The sequence below is a fragment of the Coregonus clupeaformis genome, chromosome 29 (assembly GCF_020615455.1).
Source record: "Coregonus clupeaformis isolate EN_2021a chromosome 29, ASM2061545v1, whole genome shotgun sequence".
NCBI classification, from domain to species: Eukaryota; Metazoa; Chordata; class Actinopteri; order Salmoniformes; family Salmonidae; genus Coregonus; species Coregonus clupeaformis.
The window spans coordinates 8,348,662-8,373,527 of NC_059220.1; the positions used below are offsets into that span (position 1 = coordinate 8,348,662).

General features: G+C 47.0%; 1 protein-coding gene across 4 annotated transcripts in view; it reads left to right on the top strand.

The window, feature by feature from the left end:
* LOC121544650 (DNA (cytosine-5)-methyltransferase 3A-like) overlaps nt 1-24,866 on the top strand; it is a 61,253-nt gene that overhangs the window by 22,743 nt on the left and 13,644 nt on the right. For 2 of the 4 annotated variants that reach the window (XM_041854661.2, XM_041854662.2), the window contains exons 5-9: nt 1,707-1,753; nt 2,614-2,760; nt 22,430-22,720; nt 22,886-23,044; nt 23,276-23,383. In XM_041854661.2, the coding sequence (XP_041710595.2) occupies nt 1,707-1,753; nt 2,614-2,760; nt 22,430-22,720; nt 22,886-23,044; nt 23,276-23,383 (752 nt within the window). The remainder of the gene's footprint in view (nt 1-1,706; nt 1,754-2,613; nt 2,761-22,429; nt 22,721-22,885; nt 23,045-23,275; nt 23,384-24,866) is intronic. The other 2 variants (XM_041854663.2, XM_041854664.2) reach the window with 1 other exon arrangement.

Here is a 24,866-nt window from a genome sequence, read left to right on the forward strand (position 1 = left end):
AACACTGAAATATCAGATTTACATAAGTATTCAGACCCTTTACTCAGTACTTTGTTGAAGCACCTTTGGCAGCGATTACAGCCTCTAGTCTTCTTGGGTATGATGCTACAAGCTTGGCACACCTGTATTTGGGGAGTTTCTCCCATTCTTCTCTGCAGATCCTCTCAAGCTCTGTCAGGTTGGATGGGGAGCGTCACTGCACAGCTATTTTCAGGTCTCTACAGAGGTGTTCGATCTGGTTCAAGTCCGGGCTCTGTCTGGGCCATTCAAGGACATTCAGAGACTTGTCCCAAAGCCACTCCTGTGTTGTCTTGGCTGTGTGCTTAGGGTCGTTGTCCTGTTGGAAGGTGAACCTTCGCCCCAGTCTGAGGTCCTGAGCGCTCTGGAGCAGGTTTCCATCAAGAATCACTCAGTACCTTGCTCCATTCATCTCTCCCTCGATCCTGACAAGTCTCCCAGTCCCTGCCGCTGAAAAACATCCCCACAGCATGATGCTGCCACCACCATGTTTCACCGTAGGGATGGTGCCAGGTTTCCTCCAGACGTGACGCTTGGCATTCAGGCCCAAGAGTTCAATCTTGGTTTCATCAGACCAGAGAATCTTGTTTCTCATTGTCTGAGAGTCCTTTAGGTGCCTTTTGGCAAAATTCAAGCGGGCTGTCATGTGCCTTTTACTGAGGAGTGGCTTCCGTCTGGCCACTCTACCATAAAGGCCTGATTGGTGGATTGCTACAGAGATGGTTGTCCTTCTGGAAGGTTCTCCCATCGCCACAGAGGAACTCTAGAGCTCTGTCAGAGTGACCATCGGGTTCTTGGTCACCTCCCTGACCAAGGCCCTTCTCCCCTGATTGCTCAGTTTGGCTGGGCTGCCAGCTCTAGGAAGAGTGGTTCCAAACTTCATCCATTTATGAATGATGGAGGCCACAGTGTTCTTGGGGACCTTCAATGCTGCAGAAATGTTTTGGTATCATTCCTCAGATCTGTGCCTTGACATAATCTTGTCTCGGAGCTCTACGCACAATTCCTTCGACCTCATGGCTTGGTTTTTGCTCTGACATGCACTGTCAACTGTGGGACCTTATATAGACAGGTGTGTGCCTATCCAAATCATGTCCAATCAATAGATTTTACCACAGGTGGACTCCAATGAAGTTGAAGGAACACCTCAAGGATGATCAATGGAAACAGGATTCTCCTGAGCTCAATTTTGAGTCTCATAGCAAAGGGTCTGAATACTTATGTAAATAAGGTATTTCTGTTTTTTCTTTTTAATACATTTGCAAAATAAAATCTAAAAACCTGTTTTCGCTTTGTCATTATGGGGTATTGTGTGTTGATTGATTATACTTTTTATTTATTTAATCCATTTTAGAATAAGGCTGTAACCTAACAAAATGTGGAAAAAGTCAAGGGGTCTGAATTCTTTCTGAATGCACTGTAAGGTGCTAAGGTGACAGGCTATTGTGACTAGCTTAGCTAACCCAGAGGTGACTAGCTACATGTCAGGTAGAACTCTTATGAATGACTGAGGAGATCCATTGGTCCTATGTTGCTGAGTCGCTTTGTTTTCTCTGTCGATGATAAGGTGACTGTGGCCGTAGCCTCTCTCGTCTCATAGCTGCTGAGACCACTGTAACTGTTGGCTAGCCCACAGGAACACGCTATTGAATGATTGCTCCGGTGTCCCTCACTGTGTTTCCCTCTAGATGTGGAGCAGAAGGAGGAGGATGGAGGTGATGCAGTCAAGAACCAGGTAAGTCAACCACTGTCTTCATTATGCTGGATTGTGTTACATCATCAATCAATCAATCAATCAATCAGCCCACTAGTGGTTCAGTCTCGATTCTCCACCCTTCACTTGTAAAAATGTTCAGCTTCTCGTATGGATTTAACAATGGTATAAACTCCCTCCAGCAAATGCTTACATCAATCCTATGCTTGATGGGGAGTGTACAAGTACACTCTCCTGGAAAAGTTTGGAGAAATGGGATGTAGCCTCAGTCGCTTCAGACTGACCTTTGGGATGGTCCACATGTTAGGTGGTGATGAACTAGGGGGAAGTGCTGTTCTCCTTTAGGATATCATTTTTACAATTTCATGACCTCTTGGACTTGTGAAAGAAATGGTACCTAATGGCGTATAGATCTGAAATATCAAATACACTTGGTGCCCAGTCCGACATGGAAGGTCCTCGCGTTGGCCAATGACGTCAGCATGCTTGCCAGGCCAGGCTGTGATTGGTAGAGAGTGAGACAGTATAGTGGGTTGCCAGGGCTCTGGAAGAGACAGTTTGTTCTCCTTGCTGTTTGACCAGTCACACATTGTCTGCATTGGGCTGCAGTTTTGTCAATGAGTCATCATCCTTTTCTGGAGCACACACCCCCCTACGCAGGCCCCTCCTCCCCCCATACCCCCAAAAAAGACAAAGAGCAAAATATTGCTTCTCCGGTTACCTAGCAACAGTACTAGCCAGCAGTTTCAGCAGTGATAGCATGAAACTGTTTGCCTGATCCTCCTCTACAACCATGCAAAAAAGCAGAAGAAACAAACAGAAAACAAGTACATTAGTTAATTTCTTTATTCCGGTGTTCTTCTTTGTATCCCTATAAACAGGGAGTTGGAGGCCCTGGGACAGGCAGGCTGCGTGGCTCCGTCAGTCTGCGTCAGAGGCCCATGCCCAGAGTAACCTTCCAGGCCGGTGACCCATATTACATTAGCAAGAGGACCAGGGAGGAGTGGCTGGCCAAGTGGAAGATGGAGGTGAGTACAGTACCACCCACCGGATGGCTGGCTCGCCACTGTCTCAGGCAGGGTTTGACTCTTGGGGGTGCCCGATGTGTCTTGGGGGTGCCCGATGTGTCTTGGGGGTGCCCGATGTGTCTTGGGGGGGCCCGATGTGTCTTGGGGGGGCCCGATGTGTCTTGGGGGTGCCCGATGTGTCTTGGGGGGGCCCGATGTGTCTTGGGGGTGCCCGATGTGTCTTATGGGTGCCTGATGTGTCTTAGGGGTGCCCGATGTGTCTTAGGGGTGCCCGATGTGTCTTGGGCGTGCCCGATGTTGATATCTTACACAATTGCGGGGCTTATGTGTGATTTGAATCATTGGGTTTCAGCCCTAGTGGGCCCTGATTTGTTATGGGGATGATTTGTTCCCAGTCCTTTCTAGCCATCCTGTTATTCAACCCTGTTCTCAGGGACCACAGATGGTCCAGAGCTGTCTGGCAGGGTTACCAAGATTCCAAGAGTCCAATAGACAGGGCATTCTCAGCAAAGTGGACCGGTATTTGTTGGGTTCTTTCACAGCCAAGTGTATTTGATGGGTCATTTATATATCATAGAGGTACCATTTATTTCATTGTCTTTGTAGGTTGTAGGTTGTTTGAGTTCAGTTTCCTTCCTGTCTTTGTGTCTTTGTAGGGCCTACTTCAGGGCACCATTGTTGACCAATGATAAATTACCGCTAATTGTTGTTGCTCACTTTTGTGCTTTGTTGCCTCAGTTTGGTTCCCACTAGACAGCCTAAAGTCACGTTATAGTCATGGACTTGCACCAGTTAAAGACTAATCTAGCCTCCACCTGAATCCAAACTGAGCTTAAGTTTATTAGCCATGTAATAAACTAATTTGAAATCCAGTAATAATGCCAACTAAGGAGAGCAAACCAATAAAGTTAATTTACAATGTCGAGACTAATAAAGTTCATTTACGATATCAAGACTAATAAAGTTAATTTACAATGTTGAGACTAATTAGGTTAATTTACAGTATCGAGACTAATAAAGTTAATTTACAATATTGAGACTAATAAAGTTAATTTACAATGTTGAGACTAATAAAGTTAATTTACAATATCGAGACTAATAAGCAAGTTCTTCTGTTATTACAACCACTTCATTATAGTTTATGTTGCAGTAATGTGGCTGCCAAATGTACATCCCTATAATAGGCTATTGCATTGGTAGCTTATGAAACCATGCCTCCTCCTGAATGTGACTACACAGCATTCCTACTCCTACTAACCTAATGTGACGTAATGTACTCTACTGCTTATTCAAGTTGTGTGATTTCATTTCAGATCATTAATAACTCGTTCTCAAAACAATATGTCATAAATCCTTCCCTCCCTCCCTCCCCCTCCTCTCTCTCTCCCTCCCCCTCCTCTCTCTCTCCCTCCCCCTCCTCTCTCTCTCCCTCCCCCTCCTCCCCCTCCCTCCCTCCTCCTCTCTTTCTCTCTCTCCCTCCCCCTCTCTCTCTCCCTCCCTCCTCCTCTCTGTCTCTACCTACCTCCCTCCCCCTCCTCTCTCTCTCCCTCCGTCCTCCTCTCTGTCTCAACCTCCCTCCCCCCTCCCCCCCCTCCCTCCCTCCTCCTCTCTCTCTCTCTCTCCCTCCCCCTCTCTCTCTCCCTCCCTCCTCCTCTCTGTCTCTACCTACCTCCCTCCCCCTCCTCTCTCTCTCCCTCCGTCCTCCTCTCTGTCTCAACCTCCCTCCCCCTCCTCTCTCTCCCACCCTCCCTATCTCTCCTTCCTTCCTTCCTTCCTTCCTTCCTTCCTTCCTTCCTTCCTTCCTTCCTTCCTTCCTTCCTTCCTTCCTTCCTTCCTTCCTTCCTTCCTTCCTTCCTTCCTTCCTTCCTTCCTTCCTTCCTTCCTCCCTCCCTCCTCCTCTCTCTTTCTACCTCCCTCCCCCTCTCTCTCTCCTTCCCTCCCTTCGTCACATCAGACTATAATAGTCCTGGTAGTAAGGCCAGAACGTGTAGTGAGACTGTCACTGTTACATAATGAGTGGCTGTGTCCATGGCAACAAGATGGGGGCTATCCTTTAGTCTGTCACCCCACCCCTTCAGCCCTCAGCCCTGCCATTGGAGCAGGCTAGGGGAGAACCCATAAGAGTGTCTGGTGGGGGGAATTATTGGCAAATTAGCAGGACATGCTGGGGTCTGGCATGTGAAATGTGGTAAAGAACCACAGAAACAGGCAGCCAAGGTTATGCACCGCAGCTCACATTCTACAAATATAGAGAGGCTGATTTTCTTTCTACTAGTGGCTTTGAAAATCATAAGATTACATAAAGAGGGCATTGCATATAAATAAGCATGTGTAAGAAGAAATAGTCAGTATTTTGTGATATACATTTTATTTATTTGTGATATAATTTGCATAAGGATGGATTTGTTGTGATGGCATTGCAGCAGCCCTTTTCCCAGGACTAAACAGAAGAGGTAAACAAGAAGCTGGCTGGTTTGACTGTTGTTGATGCTGCTGGGGAACAGGGCATCAGGTTCACCGCGTTGCTGGAGTTGACGGAGGAGAGGAGGAGAGGAGCTGTCTGAACTGAAAGGGGAAGAATCCCTTTCTACTCTGTTCTTCCGTTTTCTCCCGGAGAGAGAGAGGGATCAGTGGACTATTCTCTCCTTCCTCCCGCCCCTCATTCTTCTCCTAACCCCTCCCCCAGCCCCAGCTATGGATATGAGGATGATGAGGTTTGCAGCCCTATTTTGCAAGACAGCCTCTTGGGTCTCCGCCAACATTCTGCAAGTCCTCTCTAGCCAACCAGAATTCCTGTCGGCAGTCACCTGACCCTGAATTTCCAGACAAAGAAATGTTCATGCTTCTTTCTTATTTTCTATTTCTTTGATCTCCCCTACCCCAGGAGTGGGGGGTAAAAAAAATAGCAGCCCCACATTGGATTAAAAGGGTTGTGTGCTGGCGTGTATGGGTAAGTGCATTGCATTATTTGTTTGATAACGTGGTGGTGGAGAGTGTGCATTAGAGATTAGCCCGCGTACAGCGAGAGGAATATGCTGACTTCAGGTATTTCCACTAGAGTTGCTACAGCCCATCTGTTGTCTCTCGGCAGCTTAAAGGGAAACCATCTCTTTAAAAAGAGAAAGTGAAAGCAGAAGTGCTGAGGGAAAAAGTGCTCTTGATGAGAACAATGTGATCCCTAGGGGTCAATGTGCAGAAATGGTTTCCTGTGTTACAGCAGTGGCACTTAGAGTTCTTAATGTACACATTAGATCACTTGTGTTAGTCAGAATGTTTTTACTCTTTTTTCAGGGGGTTTTAGTTTTCTTCCCAGTTTAGATAAGCTACTTGCTTACAATACATTACACTTTTATGTACATTATCACACATCCATTATAGATTTGAATAGCATTATACTTATTTTTCTGACAGATAGTTTAGCGGCTGTGGAGTTTGGATTGTAAAGATTGAATAACTGAACCGGTTGAACTTGGAGAAAGTTCAGTACTAGGCCCCAACCCTCCTCTCTGTTGTGTGGTCTGTTGTAAGTCTACATTTTACATTTTAGTAATTTAGCAGACACTCTTATCCAGAGCGACTTACAGTTAGTGCATTCATCTTAAGATAGCTAGGTGGGACAACCACATATCACAGGCATAGTAAGTATAGGGTGGGGACTGACTTAATGTAAACTCCTTGTAAGATGATTAAAAGCTTTTCAAGTCCTTATTTTTAACCAAGCTCCACGGGAGGCAGTTTTAACAATGCCACTTGTGGATTCATAGTGAACTATGTTTATGTAGTCATGACTGACCCTGTAATGTTCCTAATTGTCTCCTAAAAGGACCTAATACAATGGGGACCAGATGGCATCTTTCTGTGTGTGACCCCCAGTGTGTGTGTGTGTGTGTGTGTGTGTGTGTGTGTGTGTGTGTGTGTGTGTGTGTGTATGTGTGTGTGTGTGTGTGTGTATGTGTGTGTGTGTGTGTGTGTGTGGCATATGTAACTTGTGTGTGTGTGCTTGGGCATGTGCGAATGTGTGTGTGTGTTCGTGGAACAGGTGTGTGTGTGATTGCGCGAATGCGTGTGTGTGCATGTGCGTGGCACGTGTGTGTGCAAATGTGTGTGTGTCTGAGTGACCCCCCCCCCCTCCCTGGGCCAGTAATAAAATACATAGCCATTGTGGGGCATTATGGCAACAATCAGGGCTAATGAATACTATTGCCACATTGCTACACATGGTTCTGCTGTGTTCATCTGTGTGTTAAGGCATTTTAGGTTTAATTTCCTGCCTGAACGCAGCTTTCTGGATCACAGTTCATGATCTGATGATCAAAACAGTCTGTTTACTATAATGTTAAATCACATTATTAATGTTAAATCACATGATTAATGTTACCTCACATTATTAATGTTAGCTCACATCTCTCTGGGAATCCCCATTGATTTCTTCATGTGTGGGGAAACAAATGGTTGTGTTTTATTAATGCTTTACTAATACAAACCCAGTCGGTCATACAGTATACAGTAATTCAATGTAATTCAATGTAGTTGTGTTGGAGGACTTTGTGTGAGAGAAATGACTTGGTCAACTTCTTGACCATACCTGTGTAGTTGTCTATTTCATCAGCACCTAACCGATCACTGCACCTGTACACAGCCCATCTGTAATTAGCCCACCCAACTACCTCATCCCCATATTGTTTTTTTATTTTGCTCATTTGCACCCCAGTATCTCTATTTGCACATCATCTTCTGCACATCTATCACTCCAGTGTTAATACTAAATTGTAATTATTTTGCACTATGGCCTATTTATTGCCTTACTTCCATAACTTACTACATTTGCACACACTGTATATAGATTTTCTATTGTGTTATTGACTGTACGTTTTGTTTTATCCCATGTGTAACTCTGTGTTGTTGTTTTTATCGCACTGCTTTGCTTTATCTTGGCCAGGTCGCAGTTGTAAATGAGAACTTGTTCTCAACTGGCTTACCTGGTTAAATAAAGGTGAAATTACAAAATTAAAAAAATTAAATCTGGTAACACTAGACATGAAGCTGCTGTTATACCTGTGTAGTAACCATGTAACTACTGCAGTAATAACATAGCCCTTGGTAGTATAAGTAAGAAAAGTATCGCCATTGGTAAGAAGCAGCTCTTATTATCTGATTATGAACTCCATCACTCTGTATTGGTCCTGGGGGCCTCATGGGGTACTGAACTACAAACACGTGACAAGACAGGTTGTGTCCTCATCAACATGTCTCTACAGTCAGGAAGTCTGTTAGAGGAATGGAGGGCATTTCCACCGATTAACTACTAACCCGTATTATAATCACACCCAGGCACAGTTAGCAGGTAGCAGTTAGCAGTTAGCAGTTAGCAGTTAGCAGTTAGCAGTTAGCAGTTAGTTAGTCGTTTCTCCTTTCTTGTGTGCAGTACAGTACTGTACAGTCGTGGTCAAAAGTTTTGAGAATGACACAAGTATTAGTCTTCACAAAGTTCGCCGCTTCAGTGATATGAGATATTTTTGTCAGATGTTACTATGGTATACTGAAGTATAATTACAAGCATTCCATAAGTGTCAAAGGCTTTTATTGACAATTACATTAAGTTTATGCAAAGAGTCAATATTTGCAGTGTTGACCCTTCTTTTTCAAGACCTCTGCAATCCGCCCTGGCATGCTGTCAATTAACTTCTGGGCCACATCCTGACCTATGGCAGCCCATTCTTGCATAATCAATGCTTGGAGTTTGTCAGAATTGGTGGGTTTTTGTTTGTCCACCCGCCTCTTGAGGATTGACCACAAGTTCTCAATGGGATTAAGGTCTGGGGAGTTTCCTGGCCATGGACCCAAAATTTCGATGTTTTGTTCCCCGAGCCACTTAGTTATCACTTTTGCCTTATGCAAGGTGCTCCATCATGCTGGAAAAGGCATTGGTCGTCACCAAACTGTTCTTGGATGGTTGGGAGAAGTTGCTCTCGGAGGATGTGTTGGTACCATTCTTTATTCGTGGCTATGTTCTTAGTCAAAATTGTGAGTGAGCCCACTCCCTTGGCTGAGAAGCAACCCCACACATGAATGATCTCAGGATGCTTTACTGTTGGCATGACACAGGACTGATGGTAGCGCTCACCTTGTCTTCTCTGGACAAGGTGTTTTCCGGATGCCCCAAACAATCGGAAAGGGGATTCATCAGAGAAAATGACTTTACCCCTGTCCTCAGCAGTCCAATCCCTGTACCTTTTGCAGAATATCAGTCTGTCCCTGATATTTTTCCTGGAGAGAAGTGGCTTCTTTGCTGCCCTTCTTGACACCAGGCCATCCTCCAAAAGTCTTTGCCTCACTGTGCGTGCAGATGCACTCACACCTTCCTGCTGCCATTCCTGAGCAAGCTCTGCACTGGTGGTGCCCCGATCCCGCAGCTGAATCAACTTTAGGAGATGGTCCTGGCGCTTGCTGGACTTTCTTGGGTGCCCTGACGCCTTCTTCACAACAATTGAACCTCTTTCCTTGCAGCAATATCGTTGCCTGTGAAGTCATTTTTGTGCAAAGCAATGATGACGGCACGTGTTTCCTTGCAGGTAACCATGGTTAACAGAGGAAGAACAATGATTTCAAGCACCACCCTCCTTTTAAAGCTTCCAGTCTGTTATTCTAACTCAATCAACATGACAGAGTGATCTCCAGCTGTCACGGATTCAGCCGAGGCTGCTCCTCCTCCTTGCTCGGGCAGGCTTCGGCGTTCGTCGTCCCCGGAGTACTAGCTGCTGCCGATCGATGTTTGGGTGTTTGTCTTGTTTGGTCTTTATTGTTTACACCTGTTTCCCATTATGTTGGATTGTATTCCCTATATTACCCCCTGTCTCTCATTGGTTATTTTGTGTGTGATTGTTCGTTGTCATTTCGGCAGTTGCTTTGTGTTACGGGTCTTTGTGTTTTCCTCCCTGTTTGGAGGTTTGTTGTTTTGTACGTTTTTACTGTGTTCAGTAAAGTACGTTGCCAGCCGCTCTGTGTCCTGCGTTTGACTTCGCTGACCGCATACACGTCGCGTGACAGAATCACACACCAAGACATGGAGTCAGCAGGAGAGGCGGTGCCAGCTGGAACAATGGAGGAGCGCGTAACACAACAAGCGGCCATGATCCAGGCTCTCGGCACCGCCATGGAAGGGGTGATGAACACCTTGGAGCGATGGGAAAGAGCAGGCTTGCCCACACCTCCTCCGACGATACCACCACCATCAGCTATACCCATCGCTTCACCTCCGGGGTCCAGTGGGATTCGGCTCTCGCTCCCGAGGGCTTATGATGGCACCGCGGCCGGGTGTCAGGGTTTCCTGCTCCAAGTGGAACTCTACCTGGCAACCGTCCACCCGGTGCCCTCGGGATACGAGAGCGTGTCCGCCCTCATCTCCTGTCTGTCCGGCAAGGCGCTGGAGTGGGCCAACGCCTAGTGGAGGGGAATAGACGCCGCTACAGTCAACTATGCAGAGTTCACCCGCTGCTTCAGGGCGGTGTTCGATCATCCCCCAGAGGGGAAGGCGGCGGGTGAGCGTCTGTTCCACCTCAGACAGGGGAAGAGGAGCGCGCAGGAGTTCGCACTGGACTTCCGGACTCTGGCTGCCAATGCGGGATGGAATGAGAGGGCCCTCATCGACCACTACAGGTGCAGCCTGAGGGAGGACGTGCGTCGGGAATTGGCCTGCAGGGACACCAACCTAAGCTTCGATCAGCTGGTGGACATGTCGATTCGCCTAGATACCCTGTTGGCTACCCGCGGATGTCCGGAGTCGGGGCCGTCCATTCCATCCCCCAGCACTTCCGAGCCGAGCCCTATGGAGCTCGGGGGTGCTGGTGCTAGGGAGACTAGGAGAGAGACCAGGAGAGAGGCTGTCCCCTGCACCAACTGTGGCCGCAGAGGACACACTGCGGGTCGGTGCTGGGGAGGGTCTCCTAGGATTCGAGGCAGTAGGCAGCGCACTGATGAGTCATTCCAGGTGAAAAGGCACCCAACTCACCCAGAGCTCTCTGTTGTACATATGTGTATTAAAGTTGTGTTTCCCGAGGTTTCTCTTCACTCCCAGCATAAGGCCCTAGTAGATTCAGGCGCAGCTGGGAATTTTATCGATCGCCGGTTCACGTATAAGTTAGGGATTCCTATTGTACCAGTTGATGTGCCCTTCCCCATCCGTGCCCTAGATAGCCTAGATAGCCCTTTGGGGTCGGGATTGATTAGGGAGGTCACAGCGCCACTTAAAATGAAGACGCAGGAGGGCCATGAGGAGATTATACGGTTGTATTTGATTGACTCTCCTGCGTTTCCCGTGGTGTTGGGGCTTCCCTGGTTAACATCTCATGACCCCAACATTTCATGGCAACAGAGGGCTCTCAAGGGATGGTCTGATCAGTGTGTCGGGCGGTGTGTAAGTGTTTCCGTAGGGGCAACGACGGTGGAAAGTCCGAACCAAATTCCCACCATGCACATTCCTCCTGAGTATGCCGATTTGGCACTCGCCTTCTGTAAAAAGAAGGCGACTCAATTACCACCTCATCGACAGGGGGATTGTGCGATAGACCTCCAGGTAGGCGCTGCGCTTCCTCGTAGTCATGTGTATCCTCTGTCTCAGGAGGAGACGGCGGCTATGGAGACACACACGTCACCGAATCTCTGAGACAGGGATACATACGATCGTCCACTTCCCCTGCGTCCTCGAGTTTCTTTTTTGTGAAGAAGAAGGATGGGGGTTTACGCCCGTGTATTGATTACCGTGGTCTCAATCAGATTACAATCAAATACAGCTATCCTCTCCCTCTGATTGCTAATATGACGGAGTCATTACACGGGGCGCGATTCTTCACAAAATTGGATCTCAGGAGCGCGTACAACCTGGTGCGCATTAGGGAGGGAGATGAGCGGAAGACAGCATTCAGTACCACCTCGGGTCACTATGAGTATCTCGTCATGCCATACGGTTTAATGAATGCTCCTTCAGTCTTCCAATCGTCTGTGGACGAGATTTTCCGGGATTTGCATGGACAGGGTGTAGTGGTGTATATTGATGACATTCTAATATACTCCGATACACGAGCCGAGCATGTGTCCCTGGTGCGTCGGGTGCTTGGTAGACTGTTGGAGCATGACCTGTATGTGAAGGCGGAGAAATGTCTGTTCTTCCAGGAGTTCATCTCCTTCCTGGGACATCGATTGTCCGCGTCAGGGGTGGAGATGGAGATTGACCGCGTTTCAGCCGTGCGTAATTGGCAGACTCCCACCACGGTGAAGGAGGTGCAGCGATTTTGGGGTTTTGCCAATTACTACCGGAGATTTATCCGGGGCTTTGGACAGGTAGCAGCTCCCATCACCTCCCTGCTAAAGGGGGGCCCGGTGCGCTTGCAGTGGTCGGCTGAGGCGGACAGGGAGTTTAGACATCTGAAGGACCTGTTCACCTCGGCTCCGGTGCTGGCACATCCGGATCCCTCTTTGGCGTTCCAAGTTGAGGTGGATGTGTCCGAGGCTGGGATCGGTGCTATACTGTCTCAGCGCTCGGGCACGCCTCCAAAACTCTGCCCCTGTGCTTTCTATTCTAAGAAGCTCAGTCCGGCGGAGCGCAATTATGACGTGGGGGACAGGGAGCTGCTAGCGGTGGTTCAAGCCCTGAAGGTGTGGAGGCATTGGCTTGAGGGGGCCCAACAACCTTTTCTCATTCTGACTGACCATCGTAACCTGGAGTACATCCGGGCAGCGAGGAGACTGAACCCTCGTCAGGCTAGGTGGGCCATGTTTCTTACCCGATTTGTATTTAAGCTCACTTATAGACCAGGGTCACAGAACGCTAAGGCAAACGCCCTGTCCCGACGATATGACGCAGAGGAGAGGTCCATTGAGCCCACTCCCATACTTCCGGAGTCTTGTCTGGTGGCACCGGTAGTGTGGGAGGTCGATGCGGACATCGAGCAGGCGTTACGTGCCGACCCTACTCCCCCACAGTGTCCAGAGGGACGGAGGTACGTGCCGCTCGAGGTCCGTGATCGACTGATAAATTGGGTTCACACGTCACCCTCCTCTGGTCATCCTGGTATTGGTTGGACAGTGCACTGCCTTAGTGGGAAGTACTGGTGGCCCACCTTAGCTAGGGACGTGAGGGTTTACGTTTCTTCCTGCTCGGTGTGCGCCCAGTGTAAGGCGCCTAGACACCTGCCCAGAGGGAAGTTACATCCCCTACCCGTTCCACAACGGCCGTGGTCTCACCTATCGGTGGATTTTGTCACGGACCTTCCCCCATCCCAGGGGAACACCACGATCTTGGTCGTTGTGGATCGGTTTTCTAAGGCCTGCAGTCTCATTCCTATGCCAGGTCTCCCTACAGCCCTACAAACGGTTGACGCCCTGTTTACTCACGTCTTCCGGCACTACGGGGTGCCTGAGGATATAGTGTCTGATCGGGGTCCCCAGTTCACCTCTAGAGTCTGGAGGGCGTTTATGGAACGTCTGGGGGTCTCGATTAGCCTTACCTCGGGTTTTCACCCTGAGAGTAATGGGCAGGTGGAGAGAGTAAACCAGGATGTGGGTAGGTTTCTGAGGTCCTATTGCCAGGACCGGCAGGAGGAGTGGTCGGGGTATATCCCCTGGGCAGAGATAGCCCAAAACTCACTCCGCCACTCCTCCACTAATCTTACGCCTTTTCAGTGTGTGCTGGGTTATCAGCCGGTCCTGGCACCCTGGCATCAGAGCCAGATCGAAGCCCCTGCGGTGGATGAGTGGTTTCGGCGCTCGGAGGAAACATGGAACGCTGCGCATGTCCATCTGCAGCGGGCTATCAGGCGGCAAAAGGTGAGCGCCGATCGCCACCGCAGTGGGGCTCCGGTGTATGCACCGGGAGATTGGGTCTGGCTCTCGACCCGAAACCTGCCCCTTCGCCTGCCCGGCCGGAAGCTGGGTCGGCGGTTTGTGGGGCCATTTAAAGTCCTGAGGAGATTGAACGAGGTATGTTATAGGTTACAACTGCCCATTAATTACCGCATTAACCCCTCGTTCCATGTGTGGTCCACTCCAGGAGAATGAGATACGAGAGGCTCCTCCGCCCCCACTAGACATCGAGGGGGCTCCGGCGTACTCAGTCCGTTCCATCGTGGATTCGAGGCGTCGGATTGGGGGTCTGCAGTATCTCGTGGAGTGGGAGGGGTACGGTCCGGAGGAACGGTGCTGGGTCCCTAGGAGGGACATCCTTGATCCCTCCCTGTTGAGGGATTTCCACCGGAGTCATCCGACTCGCCCTGCTCCGCGTCCTCCTGGCCGTCCCGAGGCCGGGGTCGGCGCACGGCTGGAGCTGTGCGTCAAGGGGGGGTACTGTCACGGATTCAGCCGAGGCTGCTCCTCCTCCTTGCTCGGGCAGGCTTCGGCGTTCGTCGTCCCCGGAGTACTAGCTGCTGCCGATCGATGTTTCGGTGTTTGTCTTGTTTGGTCTTTATTGTTTACACCTGTTTCCCATTATGTTGGATTGTATTCCCTATATTAACCCTCTGTCTCTCATTGGTTATTTTGTGTGTGATTGTTCGTTGTCATTTTGGCAGTTGCTTTGTGTTACGGGTCTTTGTGTTTTCCTCCCTGTTTGGAGGTTTGTTGTTTTGTACGTTTTTACTGTGTTCAGTAAAGTACGTTGCCAGCCGCTCTGTGTCCTGCGTTTGACTTCGCTGACCGCATACACGTCGCGTGACACCAGCCTTGTCCTCGTCAACACTCTCACCTGTGTTAACGAGATAATCACTGACATGATGGCAGCTGGTCATTTTGTGGCAGGGCTGAAATGCAGTGGAAATGTTTTTGGGGGATTAAGTTCATTTTCATGGCAAAGAGGGACTTTGCAATTAATTGCAATTCATCTGATCACTCTTCATGACATTCTGGAGTATATGCAAATTGCCATCATCAAAACTGAGGCAGCAGACTTTGTGAAAATTTGTATTTGTGTCATTCTCAAAACTTTTGACCACGACTGTATATATTTGAGATAAGTTCAGTGTATAGTACAGTGTGTCTGTATGGTACATTATACGAACACTTAGCTTCTTTTTAACATCAAAGGTACTATTTACTAGCAAGTAGCTACTTTTCCTTCCTAGTGGTTTTATTTTTAGTATCCATGCATGGTGTCATTTTCTATGTTGATCTCTGAGTTGGCACACAGTGTATATGTGCTGCTAGCTAGCTGGTATTTCAGAAGTTGTCAGTGCCAGGCACCGCGTGTAACATGATAAAGACTGCATTGTCTCTCTCTCTCTCTCTCTCTCTCTCTCTCTCTCTCTCTCTCTCTCTCTCTCTCTCTCTCTCTCTCTCTCTCTCTCTCTCCCTCCCTCCCTCTCTCTCTCTCTCTCTCTCTCTCTCTCTCTCTCTCTCTCTCTCTCTCTCTCTCTCTCTCTCTCTCTCCACTACCTCCTTCACGTTTAATTTTTTTCTCCTCTGGTTCTAGAGAGCCTGTCTTGCAGGCTGCCTGTCTGGTGTAGCTTCACTCACATGAGAGAGAGGCCCCAAAAGGGGGCATTTACAACTGGGAAAAAGGCCAGAGACAAATATCTGGTTCTTATAGCCACTGTACTCTACTCCTCCCCCACCAGTGTTTGGTAGAGTCAGTTTTCCATTGATTCTGAAGATAAATGACCTACTAGCATCACCCTGGAGAGAGCAGTTACTCCCCTAAACTTGCCAAGATGGCCACCACAGTACAGTGGTAACTGTACTGTACTGTAGCCTACAGGATTTTACATTTACATTTGACATTAATGTCATTTAGCAGACACTCTAATCCAGAGTGACTTAAAATCTACCTGTTACTGTGTTGTAGTCCCACCAGATGGGCTGTTACATTAGCAATGAGTCTGAACCCATTGAACTCTGTTTATTTTTTTATTTTTCCAGTCAATGATTAGCAGAGTTTCCTTTGTTGTGCCATGCTGTATCCACAGTATCAACAGGTGCACTTGTAACAGATTTGACTTGGCAGGAAATATCTTGGCACCAAATCATTTATTTGACTGCACAAGAAAACATAGTAAAACTTTATTACTGTAAGTAGATAATATATTTGGATTTTGTTTGAATCAGCTTGTTTGAATCAGTTTGTTTGATTCAGAGTGTTTGAATCAGGGTGTTTGATTCACAAGTTTGTTTGAATCTGTGTGTTTGATTCACCGGTTTGTTTGAATCAGTGTGTTTGATTCACAAGTTTATTTGATTCAGAGTGTTTGAATCAGTCTGTTTGAATCAGTGTGTTTGATTCACAAGTTTGTTTAAATCTAACACACATCCAAGAGGACACCACCTCTGTACTCTGCTCATCCCCTGACTCCTGTGTTCAACAAAAACCTAGTAAAAAGTTTATTAAGATCATAGAGTTAGAAGAAAACAGCGTTTTCCCTCCTCTACACATGGAATCCCCTGCCTCCTGTATAACCTTTAGCTGAGCCAGCTGAACCAACACTCTAACACATATGGTTGAGGAGGGCTTTGAACCAGGCAGTCGTCCACTACTTACAGCAGATATTTATAAACTAGAGCAGAGCCTCTTGATTGAACACCACATGTTTCTGCTCTGCCCCACCAGCCCCCCCATGCTTCCCCATCCTCCCCCATGCTTCCCCATCCTCCCCCCTCCCCCTGAGGGCCTACTGTATGGAGGGAGGGAGCCAGAAGGAGGGAGGGAGAGAGGGAGGGGGCTTAGGGTTTGTTCCCAGCCCTCTCCTTCTCTCTCCTCTCCCTCCTCTGCCCCTGCCTTTCTACACACACACACACACACACACACACACACACACACACACACACACACACACACACACACACACTCTCTGAGGGTGTCTCAGGGGGAGTTGGGATATGCAAAAATTACATTTCCATTTCACTGCTCACACTTGTACAGGTTACCCACTTGTACATGAAATGAAACAGGACAAATATATGCACCCCCTATTTAACACACTACAGTCAGCTCATGGTGTGAGAGAAACCTGAGAAAGATTTTGGACCAGAGCATTGGAATAAGTGCAGGGAAGGGTATTCACGTGTGTGTATGTACAGTGAGGGAAAAAAGTATTTGATCCCCTGCTGATTTTGTACGTTTGCCCACTGACAAAGAAATGATCAGTCTATAATTTTAATGGTAGGTTTATTTGAACAGTGAGAGACAGAATAACAACAAAAAAATCCAGAAAAACGCATGTCAAAAATGTTATAAATTGATTTGCATTTTAATGAGGGAAATAAGTATTTGACCCCCTCTCAAGAAAGAGAGACAGAGAGAGAGAAACTGATAAAGAGAGAGAGAAAGTGACAGAGAGAGAGGCAAACTGCAGTAGGATGAGTGCAGCTGTTGGGAATTTAGTGTGAGAGGGGCTCTGGGTCTGGCCCTCTCTCGTCCTCTCTGTGTGATTGGCCTAATGGTTCAGTGTCAGGTACCACAAACCCAGTGAACTCTTCCTCTGTCTACTGCCTGGAGACACCAGGGCCTAGCAGATATAGCACAGTGGAGGTTTGGTTTAGGTATTGGTGAGCAGATAACAGTGCTCTACACTACAGTTGTATTTTTGTATTGTGTGAACAGCCACCAGTGCTGGACAGTGGACACTAAAGTATTTTCTATTATTTTTACCTTTATTCTGTTCTTATTAAAACATTTATTTTAGTCATTTTAGCAGACGCTCTTATCCAGAGCGACTTACAGTTAGTGAGTGCATACATTTTTCATACTTCATTTTATCTAGTAGTTCACAGACATAATTACTATATTCCTGCTCTTGAACCAAAATTGTGTAAACATTAGGTAGGCCTAATTGACGCTACATTTCCCTGACTCTTGTTGACATTGAAATGCTACACCCATTGAGCTCAGCTCACTACTAGAATGTGTGAAACACACTGATCCTTCTGGTGATTGGCTTCTCTGTGTCCAGCCCTGACTCCTGATCCTTCTGGTGATTGGCTTCTCTGTGTGCAGTCTTGACTCCTGATCCTTCTGGTGATTGGCTTCTCTGTGTGCAGTCTTGACTCCTGATCCTTCTGGTGATTGGGTTCTCTGTGTCCAGCCCTGACTCCTGATCCTTCTGGTGATTGGCTTCTCTGTGTCCAGCCCTGACTCCTGATCCTTCTGGTGATTGGCTTCTCTGTGTCCAGTCCTGACTCCTGATCCTTCTGGTGATTGGCTTCTCTGTGTCCAGTCCTGACTCCTGATCCTTCTGGTGATTGGCTTCTCTGTGTGCAGTCCTGACTCCTGATCCTTCTGGTGATTGGCTTCTCTGTGTGCAGTCTTGACTCCTGATCCTTCTGGTGATTGGCTTCTCTGTGTGCAGTCTTGTGTGGAGACTTTGCTGTACAGTTCTGAGAATTGAAAACCAGTATTGTAGTGATGTAAATAAGCTGTACGTTTACTGCAATGTAGCCTCTGTCGAGTCCCCAACAACCGGATGTTCCGGTTTTCAGGGGAAATGGAAAGAGAGCATGTGACACAACTTCCACTTTTGGATGTTAACAAGGCGACACTCCATATTAACTCCTCCTCCACATTTACAGGATTGGTTGAACAGTGCAGAACAGAACCTCCCTGACAGTTCTTCTTCTTCTCGTCAAGACCAGGATGTACGGGATCTAGTTTCAGGCGTTTCTTTTATGCCTGCTATGTTTGGTTAGCTACAAAGTGGATATAAAATACATGAAGAAATGTATTTCATTACATGGGTTATTGTCAGGTGATTGCCATTTGACGTTACTCTGCGAGAGAGTATGTCCCATTAACCCAGTGTTTCCCAAACTAGGGGTCACGACACCATGTGGGGTCGACTGATTTGAAAATGGGGTCGCAAGAGAAACTGAAAAAAAAGGAAAAATATTTAGACCAGGCACTAAATCAGACTGAGGGGGAAAGTAACATCATCAAAGATGATTTTATTTTATACACAGAAGATTGTACACAATTATTGCCTGATGATCTTCTGAACTTCCCAATACCTTTCTAATGCATTTAATTCACTTCAAACCATACTTCCTTCAGATTGAAATACTGTCAAAAGTACTGTCACACTGATTTGTAATAAACTGTCATAGCCCCAAATAAAAAAGTAAACATTGGCCATTGATTACATAACTTTATTTTACATGGTGGGGTTGCAAAAAAAATTTGATATCAAAATGGGGTCGCGGGCCAAATTATTTTGGGGAGCCACTGCATTAACCTTTCTGCAGAAAGGCGTTTTGAAATATTAACTTTTAAATGCGCTGACCTGTACATGTACAGTAGCTTCCTCTTCATCCCTGTGTGACTTAGTTGGTAGAGCATGGCACTTACAATGTCGATTCCCTCTTGGGCCACCCATACAAAAATGTGTATACACACACACACACACACACACACACACATGCACTGTGGTGTTTCAGGCAGAGATAACTGACCTCTCCCTGTCCCCTGTCTCTGTGGTGTTTCAGGCAGAGATAACTGACCTCTCCCTGTCCCGTGTCTCTGTGGTGTTTCAGGCAGAGATAACTGACCTCTCCCTGTCCCCTGTCTCTGTGGTGTTTCAGGCAGAGATAACTGACCTCTCCCTGTCCCGTGTCTCTGTGGTGTTTCAGGCAGAGATAACTGACCTCTCCCTGTCCCCTGTCTCTGTGGTGTTTCAGGCAGAGATAACTGACCTCTCCCTGTCCCGTGTCTCTGTGGTGTTTCAGGCAGAGATAACTGACCTCTCCCTGTCCCCTGTCTCTGTGGTGTTTCAGGCAGAGATAACTGACCTCTCCCTGTTCTCTGTCTCTGTGGTGTTTCAGGCAGAGATAACTGACCTCTCCCTGTCCCCTGTCTCTGTGGTGTTTCAGGCAGAGATAACTGACCTCTCCCTGTCCCGTGTCTCTGTGGTGTTTCAGGCAGAGATAACTGACCTCTCCCTGTCCCCTGTCTCTGTGGTGTTTCAGGCAGAGATAACTGACCTCTCCCTGTCCCGTGTCTCTGTGGTGTTTCAGGCAGAGATAACTGACCTCTCCCTGTCCCCTGTCTCTGTGGTGTTTCAGGCAGAGATACAGTGGGGAAAAAATGTATTTAGTCAGCCACCAATTGTGCAAGTTCTCCCACTTAAAAAGATGAGAGAGGCCTGTAATTTTCATCATAGGTACACGTCAACTATGACAGACAAAATGAGAAAAAAAATCCAGAAAATCACATTGTAGGATTTTTAATGAATTTATTTGCAAATTATGGTGGAAAATAAGTATTTGGTCAATATCAAAAGTTTCTCAATACTTTCTTATATACCCTTTGTTGGCAATGACACAGGTCAAACGTTTTCTGTAAGTCTTCACAAGGTTTTCACACACTGTTGCTGGTATTTTGGCCCATTCCTCCATGCAGATCTCCTCTAGAGCAGTGATGTTTTGGGGCTGTCGCTGGGCAACACGGACTTTCAACTCCCTCCAAAGATTTTCTATGGGGTTGAGATCTGGAGACTCCAGGACCTTGAAATGCTTCTTACGAAGCCACTCCTTCGTTGCCCGGGCGGTGTGTTTGGGATCATTGTCATGCTGAAAGACCCAGCCACGTTTCATCTTCAATGCCCTTGCTGATGGAAGGAGGTTTTCACTCAAAATCTCACGATACATGGCCCCATTCATTTTTCCTTTACACGGATCAGTCGTCCTGGTCCCTTTGCAGAAAAACAGCCCCAAAGGATGATGTTTTCACTCCCATGCTTCACAGTATGTATGGTGTTCTTTGGATGCAACTCAGCATTCTTTGTCCTCCAAACACGACAAGTTGAGTTTTTGCCAAAAAGTTATATTTTGGTTTCATCTGACCATATGACTTTCTCCCAATCCTCTTCTGGATGCACTCTAGCAAACTTCAGACGGGCCTGGACATGTACTGGCTTAAGCAGGGGGACACGTCTACCACTGCAGGATTTGAGTCCCTGGTGGCGTAGTGTGTTACTGATGGTAGGCTTTGTTACTTTGGTCCCAGCTCTCTGCAGGTCATTCACTAGGTCCCCCCGTGTGGTTCTGGGATTTTTGCTCACCGTTCTTGTGATCATTTTGACCCCACGGGGTGAGATCTTGCGTGGAGCCCCAGATCGAGGGAGATTATCAGTGGTCTTGTATGTCTTCCATTTCCTAATAATTGCTCCCACAGTTGATTTCTTAAAACCAAGCTGCTTACCTATTGCAGATTCAGTCTTCCCAGCCTGGTGCAGGTCTACAATTTTGTTTCTGGTGTCCTTTGACAGCTCTTTGGTCTTGGCCATAGTGGAGTTTGGAGTGTGACTGTTTGAGGTTGTGGACAGGTGTCTTTTATACTGATAACAAGTTCAAACAGGTGCCATTAATACAGGTAACGAGTGGAGGACAGAGGAGCCTCTTAAAGAAGAAGTTACTGGTCTGTGAGAGACAGAAATCTTGCTTGTTTGTAGGTGACCAAATACTTATTTTCCACCATAATTTGCAAATAAATTCATTAAAAATCCTACAATGTGATTTTCTGGATTTTCTTTTCTCAATTTGTCTGTCATAGTTGACGTGTACCTATGATTAAAATGACAGGCCTCTCTCATCTTTTTAAGTGGGAGAACGTGCACAATTGGTGGCTGACTAAATACTTTTTTTCCCCACTGTAACTGACCTCTCCCTGTTCTCTGTCTCTGTGGTGTTTCAGGCAGAGATAACTGACCTCTCCCTGTCCCCTGTCTCTGTGGTGTTTCAGGCAGAGATAACTGACCTCTCCCTGTTCTCTGTCTCTGTGGTGTTTCAGGCAGAGATAACTGACCTCTCCCTGTCCCCTGTCTCTGTGGTGTTTCAGGCAGAGATAACTGACCTCTCCCTGTTCTCTGTCTCTGTGGTGTTTCAGGCAGAGATAACTGACCTCTCCCTGTTCTCTGTCTCTGTGGTGTTTCAGGCAGAGATAACTGACCTCTCCCTGTCCCCTGTCTCTGTGGTGTTTCAGGCAGAGATAACTGACCTCTCCCTGTCCCGTGTCTCTGTGGTGTTTCAGGCAGAGATAACTGACCTCTCCCTGTTCTCTGTCTCTGTGGTGTTTCAGGCAGAGATAACTGACCTCTCCCTGTCCCCTGTCTCTGTGGTGTTTCAGGCAGAGATAACTGACCTCTCCCTGTCCCCTGTCTCTGTGGTGTTTCAGGCAGAGATAACTGACCTCTCCCTGTCCCCTGTCTCTATGGTGTTTCAGGCAGAGATAACTGACCTCTCCCTGTTCTCTGTCTCTGTGGTGTTTCAGGCAGAGATAACTGACCTCTCCCTGTCCCGTGTCTCTGTGGTGTTTCAGGCAGAGATAACTGACCTCTCCCTGTTCTCTGTCTCTGTGGTGTTTCAGGCAGAGATAACTGACCTCTCCCTGTCCCCTGTCTCTGTGGTGTTTCAGGCAGAGATAACTGACCTCTCCCTGTCCCCTGTCTCTGTGGTGTTTCAGGCAGAGATAACTGACCTCTCCCTGTCCCCTGTCTCTGTGGTGTTTCAGGCAGAGATAACTGACCTCTCCCTGTCCCCTGTCTCTGTGGTGTTTCAGGCAGAGATAACTGACCTCTCCCTGTCCCCTGTCTCTGTGGTGTTTCAGGCAGAGATAACTGACCTCTCCCTGTCCCCTGTCTCTGTGGTGTTTCAGGCAGAGATAACTGACCTCTCCCTGTCCCCTGTCTCTGTGGTGTTTCAGGCAGAGAAAAAAGCCCAACTGGTGTCAGTGTTGAACTTAATGGAGGACCATGAGGAGATGGAACCTGAGCCACAACAGAAAGAAGAGGTGTCAGTCATTACACCCCACCAGCAACAACAACAACAACAACAACAACAACAACAACAACAACAACAACAACAACAACAACAGCAGCAGCAGCAGCCCACGGACCCAGCGTCCCCTACTGTGGCCACCACACCTGAACCTGTCCCCATGGTAGGAGGGGACAAGACGTCCCCCAAGACTGCCGGTACTGAGCCGGAGTATGAGGTAATCACACAGTGTAGCAATTACATATCATGTATACCACTTAGCAGACAGTCATCCACCAGACACTGACTGATAGTACAGTGAGTACATTGGGAAGCTGAGGGGGTTCTCCTGGTGGTGTTGTTGTTGTTGACCGTTGTTGTTGTTGTTGTTGTTGTCCTGTAGGACGGGCGGGATTTCGGCATTGGGGAGCTGGTATGGGGGAAGCTGAGGGGGTTTTCCTGGTGGCCTGGTCGTATTGTCTCCTGGTGGATGACCGGACGCAGCCGAGCTGCCGAGGGGACACGATGGGTCATGTGGTTCGGTGACGGAAAATTCTCAGTGGTGAGTAAAAAACTGTAAAACAGCACAACAGTGTCGTGTTCAGTAGGCACCAAACAGATGAAAACAGAGTGGAACTGGAAGGGACTACCTGGATTAATTTGTCCATTTTCAGTTTCCGTTTTAAAACGTTTTGCTACAGTGTACCCTACCGAACACCACCTGTTAAAACAACATTTCTATTCCACTAATGAATAAAAAAATAAAAAAAGATCAATGACTCTTTTCCTACAGGTGTGTGTAGAGAAACTGTTGCCTTTCAGTTCCTTCGCCAACGCCTTCCACCAGCCCACCTTCATCAAGCAGCCCATGTATAAGAAAGCCATCTACGAGGTGCTACAGGTCAGTACGGGGTTAGATTTCATTATGTCTCATTCACAGCATTCAGTCGTTTCCCATCGCAGTCTTCGCAGCGGGTTAAAAGGTTGAAATTACGTCATTATTACCAGTTCACAACTAGACCTGGATTAGAATCTGGTTGTAATGGATTATAATCTGGTTTTAATGGATTATAATCTGGTTGTAATGGATTATAATCTGGTTGTAATGGATTATAATCGGATTGTAATGGATTATAATCTGGTTGTAATGGATTATAATCGGGTTGTAATGGTTGTAGTTTGATTGTGATAATGTCATGTCAACCAGTTTTGTGCGCTGGGAGGGATAGCTCAAAGATACAGCACATCTCAAAACCTTAGACCATGGTTAGGCAACTAGATTCAGCCGCGTGCCGAGTTTTGTCTGAGGGGAATTTTCGGGGGGCCGGAACATAGTTATAATAATTTTGAACACTGCAAATTTACCACAACTAAGCCCAAAAAGAGATTGTATTTGAAAATAAAAATCATTCCATACCTTGATTACATTGAGACACAATCACGTCTCTTTTTTTATTTGTGGGAATAGTTGGGAACAGATTTCCTAAATTAAACAAATTTGAAGATGAATTCCTGGTGATTTAGTCTTTTTTGACCAATAGCTAACCCCCCCACATTTCTTTTTACAAAATAAATCACTGCCCGCGGGTCGCCTGTTGTCGACCCCTGCCATAGAATTAGTCCTTTTACCTCTAATTAGTTTTCTTGGTAAGCCATTCCCCTGCCATAGACTGTTGAAAGAGGCAAGAAATCCTCTAGAATGATGATGTCAATGTGCCATTGAGCAAGGCACTTAACCCTAATTGGGTCCAGGTCCGGTGTTGATAATGGCTGACCCTGGCCGTGACCCACTCTCCAAGGGAGTCACAGGGGGAGTTGGGATATGCAAAAAACACATTTCCAATTCACATGTGTATAATACTCACTTGTGAAGTAAGAGAAATAAGCCACCAAATTATAATAATAATAATAATTATTATTATTATAGAATGGCTCCAAGAAGATCTACTCTACTCTCGCTTATAATGCCTACTGTAAGTCACTCTGGATAAGAGCGTCTGCTAAATGAATAAAATGTCAATGTAAATAAATACCTACTAGTATACATACATACAGTGCATTCGGAAAGTATTCAGACCCCTTGACTTTTTCTACATTTTGTTACGTTACAGCCTTATTCTAAAATTGATTAAAAAACATTTTGCAAATGTATTTCAAATTAAAATATATCACATTTACATAAGTATTCAATCCCTTTACTCAGTACTTTGTTGAAGCACCTTTGGCAGCGATTACAGCCTTGATTCTTGTTGGGTATGATGCTACAAGCTTGGCACACCTGTATTTGGGGAGTTTCTCCCATTCTTCTCTGCAGATCCTCTCAAGCTCTGTCAGGTTGGATGGGGAGCGTCGCTGCACAGCTATTTTCAGGTCTCTCCAGAGTT